The 1,819-nt window shown below is 32.8% G+C and overlaps 1 protein-coding gene across 1 annotated transcript; it reads right to left on the bottom strand.

Annotated features, from left to right (window-relative positions):
• Positions 1-1,118: 1,118 nt before the first annotated feature.
• LOC104861058 (ubiquitin-like) lies at positions 1,119-1,396 on the bottom strand. The gene has a single exon (XM_010622391.3). The coding sequence runs from the start codon at positions 1,350-1,352 to the stop codon at positions 1,119-1,121; it is 234 nt and encodes a 77-aa protein (XP_010620693.1). The 5' UTR covers positions 1,353-1,396.
• Positions 1,397-1,819: the final 423 nt, after the last annotated feature.

The following is a 1,819-nucleotide window of genomic DNA, read 5'->3' as shown; positions in this document are numbered from 1 at the left end:
GACACACAGGCACATAGATTCATAGACCTGTATATGGAAAATGAGCATATGCTAGAAAATTTAAAGTTTTAATTCTCTTATTGGTAATGCAATATGTAAATCTGATGGAAGGTTGAATAGGTATATCTCAAATGTTTACATTTAAAGTAAGAAATAACAAACAAAATCTTTAAAGTTTTATTTAATATTTGTGCAGGCCAATATGTATTAATTAATATTTAATTAATGAACATGTAAACTTTGACTAAACATTCTTTCCAAAATTATTTGTACCATTATAATATTTAACAAATTGAAAGAAATTATTTATTGTCACTACCAGAAATAAAGTTTGGATTTAATATATAGAACAATTTTATTATTTTCCTATTCAGAGGCTAGGCTAAATTTTAAAAATTACTTAAGCAAATTAAATATAAATTATTACAATAGTCTAAGCATAAGTGAAACCCCTCAAAGCAGCCTCTGTCAGGACAAGTAAAATCATTTTTTTCCAGCAATACCAAATGCCAATTTCAAAACTCAGAATCAGACAAATTATACTTATGTTCTCACAGAGTGATGCTATAACTAACGTGTGGAATCATTGTAATATACAGTTAATCCCAACAGAATCATCTGTGTGTTGTTAAATCTGAAAGTTAGGGAACTGCAGTCATGTATTTATTTGTTGCCATGATATAGATTTGCATATTGAAGTAAATAATACCAGATTGTTGAACAAAAAAGAAAATGCATTATGTTGTTCATCTTCTAAATACTAATGAATGTCAACTTGTGTTCTAATGATTCCTCTAAGGAGAAGCCTATTGATCAAGGAAAGGCTGGATTCAAGAAAAATAAATCCCAAGGCGGCAATTACACTCTAGGCATAAAGCAAATTATCATCAAAATGGTGATGGTTTGTTCTTTTTGCAAAACATACATTGTAATATATTGAATTTCATACAACTGATTTATTTTATTTTATTTATTATTATTATTTTTTTTTACCATGCAACAAAACCTTTATTAACATTTTGAACAGGTTCAGCTATTTCTGAAGCTGGTAATTTCTAAACTTAAATTGGGGCCAATGGCTATAATGCAGAGTACCACCATCACTGTGCACTGAAGAACTAACAGCCACCCCTCAGATGAAGGACCAGGTGAAGAGTAGACTCTTTCTGAATATTGTAGTCAGGAAGAGTGCGGCCATCGTCCAGCTGCTTGCCTGCAAAGATGAGCCTCTGCTGGTCAGGAGGGATGCCTTCTTTATCCTGGATCTTGGCCTTCACATTCTCAATGGTATCACTGGGCTCCACCTCCAGGGTGATGGTCTTGCCAGTCAGGGTCTTCACAAAGATCTGCATTTTGACCTGTTATCGAGTGTGAAAACGCCGCGACACAAGGTCTCACAAACGTCGAGCCACCAGAAGAACACCAACTCCTTACTCGACAAAGCCGCTCGTCACAACCACAACTGATTTATTTTAAAGGACGCAGTGTTTATAAGCTATTTAATTTTGGAGAATACAGAAAATAAGAAATCACAAGTTTGAGATAAATCTATCAGATGCTTACTTATGGTGTAATGGGATCCATTTTAAACAGATACCACTATAATATTTATTGTATTATTAACCCAAAATGAATATTTCACCACTATGTGCCTGAAAAAAATATTCTGAAATATAGGAAAATGGTTACTTACTCACTCACCAAATATTTCTCGATTGGCCAGACCCTATATATCTTGGTGAATTCTTATAGAGGTAAATAGGCAATAAAACTAAATCCAATAATTAGAGAAATTTTATCATTGCTAGGATACAATAAT

This window comes from Fukomys damarensis, unplaced genomic scaffold (genome assembly GCF_012274545.1).
Source record: "Fukomys damarensis isolate Sample0158 unplaced genomic scaffold, DMR_v1.0_HiC HiC_scaffold_6, whole genome shotgun sequence".
In the NCBI taxonomy this organism is placed as follows: domain Eukaryota; kingdom Metazoa; phylum Chordata; class Mammalia; order Rodentia; family Bathyergidae; genus Fukomys; species Fukomys damarensis.
The sequence above is the reverse complement of the archived record's forward strand: the minus strand, read 5'-3'. Positions and strand labels throughout refer to the sequence as shown.

Coding starts and splice junctions, on each gene's coding strand:
- LOC104861058 (XM_010622391.3), bottom strand. CDS start 1,352: ATGCAGATCTTTGTGAAGACCCTGACTGGCAAGACCATCACCCTGGAG.